Source organism: Anomaloglossus baeobatrachus, chromosome 1 (genome assembly GCF_048569485.1).
Source record: "Anomaloglossus baeobatrachus isolate aAnoBae1 chromosome 1, aAnoBae1.hap1, whole genome shotgun sequence".
Lineage (NCBI taxonomy): Eukaryota > Metazoa > Chordata > Amphibia > Anura > Aromobatidae > Anomaloglossus > Anomaloglossus baeobatrachus.
In genome coordinates this window covers 893,505,667-893,507,824 of record NC_134353.1, presented here as the reverse complement: position 1 = coordinate 893,507,824, position 2,158 = coordinate 893,505,667, and the positions used below count along the sequence as shown (strand labels likewise).

At 54.8% G+C, this 2,158-nt stretch overlaps 1 protein-coding gene across 1 annotated transcript in view; it reads right to left on the bottom strand.

The window, feature by feature from the left end:
- C1H5orf34 (chromosome 1 C5orf34 homolog) overlaps positions 1 to 1,547 on the bottom strand; it is a 107,859-nt gene extending 106,312 nt beyond the window's left edge. Inside the window, exon 1 of the mRNA XM_075326789.1 lies at positions 1,330 to 1,547. Within this exon, the coding sequence (XP_075182904.1) occupies positions 1,330 to 1,521 (192 nt within the window). The 5' untranslated portion in view covers positions 1,522 to 1,547. The remainder of the gene's footprint in view (positions 1 to 1,329) is intronic.
- Positions 1,548 to 2,158: the final 611 nt, after the last annotated feature.

The window sequence follows — 2,158 nt, the reverse complement described above, 5'->3', positions numbered from 1 at the left end:
ACACACACACAGACACACACACACACACACAGACACACACAGACACACACAGACACACACAGACACACACAGACACACACAGACACACACAGACACACACAGACACACACACACACACAGACAGACACACACACACAGACACACACACACACAGACAGACACACAGACAGACACACATAGACAGACACACACACAGACAGACACAGACAGACACACACACACACACACAGACACACACAGACAGACACACACACACACAGACAGACACACACACACACAGACAGACACACACACACACAGACAGACACACACACACACAGACAGACAGACACACACACACATGCCAGAATCACTCCAGCATTGATTTTGTCATTCTGGAACTAAGTTGGGGAGCTGCGTTTTTGTTGACAAAACCACCGTTAAAACGTATGCAAAACCCTAACAATTTGTAACCATGGGTTTCCCTTGCATTTTTCATGCCCCTCATTGATTTCAAAGGGTGACAAAAATTGACAAAAACGCAAGAAGGATGAACATGCTGCTACTTTTTTGTCACAAAATTTTGAAAAAAAAAAACAAAAAAAAACAAAAGTGCTGAAACTGCAAGATGCGCACAGCAAATCTGACTTCTCATAGGCTTTGCTGGGAAGTCAAAGGTGAGAAAGTTTTGAGAAAACTGCAGTGTTCGCATGTAGCCAAATGCTGTTTTTGAAATTGTTATGTATGCCCTGTGTACCACCTGCATATAGCACCCAGCGCCCCGCTCCATACAGAGTTCGGTCCGCCCGGCGCCCCGGTCCCTGCAGAGTTCGGTCCGCCCGGCGCCCCGGTCCCTGCAGAGTTCGGTCCGCCCGGCGCCCCGGTCCCTGCAGAGTTCGGTCCGCCCGGCGCCCCGGTCCCTGCAGAGTTCGGTCCGCCCGGCGCCCCGGTCCCTGCAGAGTTCGGTCCGCCCGGCGCCCCGGTCCCTGCAGAGTTCGGTCCGCCCGGCGCCCCGGTCCCTGCAGAGTTCGGTCCGCCCGGCGCCCCGGTCCCTGCAGAGTTCGGTCCGCCCGGCGCCCCGGTCCATGCAGAGTTCGGTCCGCCCGGCGCCCCGGTCCATGCAGAGTTCGGTCCGCCCGGCGCCCCGGTCCATACAGAGTTCGGTCTGCTCCGCAGAGAGCCACGTCTGCTCCGCAGAGAGCCACGTCTGCTCCGCAGAGAGCCACGTCTGCTCCGCAGAGAGCCAGGTCTGCACAGAATCCCGCACCATGGGGCCCTCTCTTCTCTCTCTTATTATCCTGCAGACACCACTCATCATATACACATAATACAGAGCACCGAGGGTCTCACCCGGCAGCCGCTGGTCACAAACTCCGTCCTATGCCGCCCCCTCCGCGGCCGCTGTGCTAGAGGAGCATCCGCCTGGGGCCTCTCATACATGAACTCGGTCCCGCACGGAGACAGCAGAAGCCGCGCTCCGTCCCCGTCCTGAGCCCACACCGAATCATCCGCGTACAGGAACAGAGCGCGCGGCGCCGACATCCTCCTCGCCCGGTGCACATAACCGACACTACATTGTTCAAACAGCCCGGACACACCGAACCCCGCCCAAGACTCACTGATTGGCCACCGTGCAAACACGCAAGTCTTCCTCATACTCTGATTGGATAAGAATGCCGTTGCCATGACAGGCGAGGAAGCCGCATAGTACTTCCGTAGGTAGACAAGTCACGTGACCATAGCTGACGGGCGCTGAACAGCAGCCTGAGCTTGTACTGCGCATGCGAACAATCTAGCTCCTTGACGTCCTTTTTATTATTGTCTGTGGAACTATAAGTCTCAGCATCTCCTTTCATTCATGTCTGAGCGTCATTGTGTGTGATTGTAGTCAGGTGACAGATCATAAACCTCCAGGGGAAAGCCAGCAGGCTGGGACAAGGAGGCTTCTGAGTCTTCTAGATCCGGTCCACCACCAAAAGATGCCTGAAAAGTCACTCAAAGCCTCGCCCTATTCACGTCTATTGATGGCCGCGCCGGTCACCGCCTCAGGCTTTTTATTCAGGTCACAGCATCGGATTTTATATATACACTAACCAGGGGCGTACGTAGAAATCATGGAGCCCCATAGCAAAAGTCTGAATAGGGCCCCCCACGCGATAAAAAAATACAATAAAATATT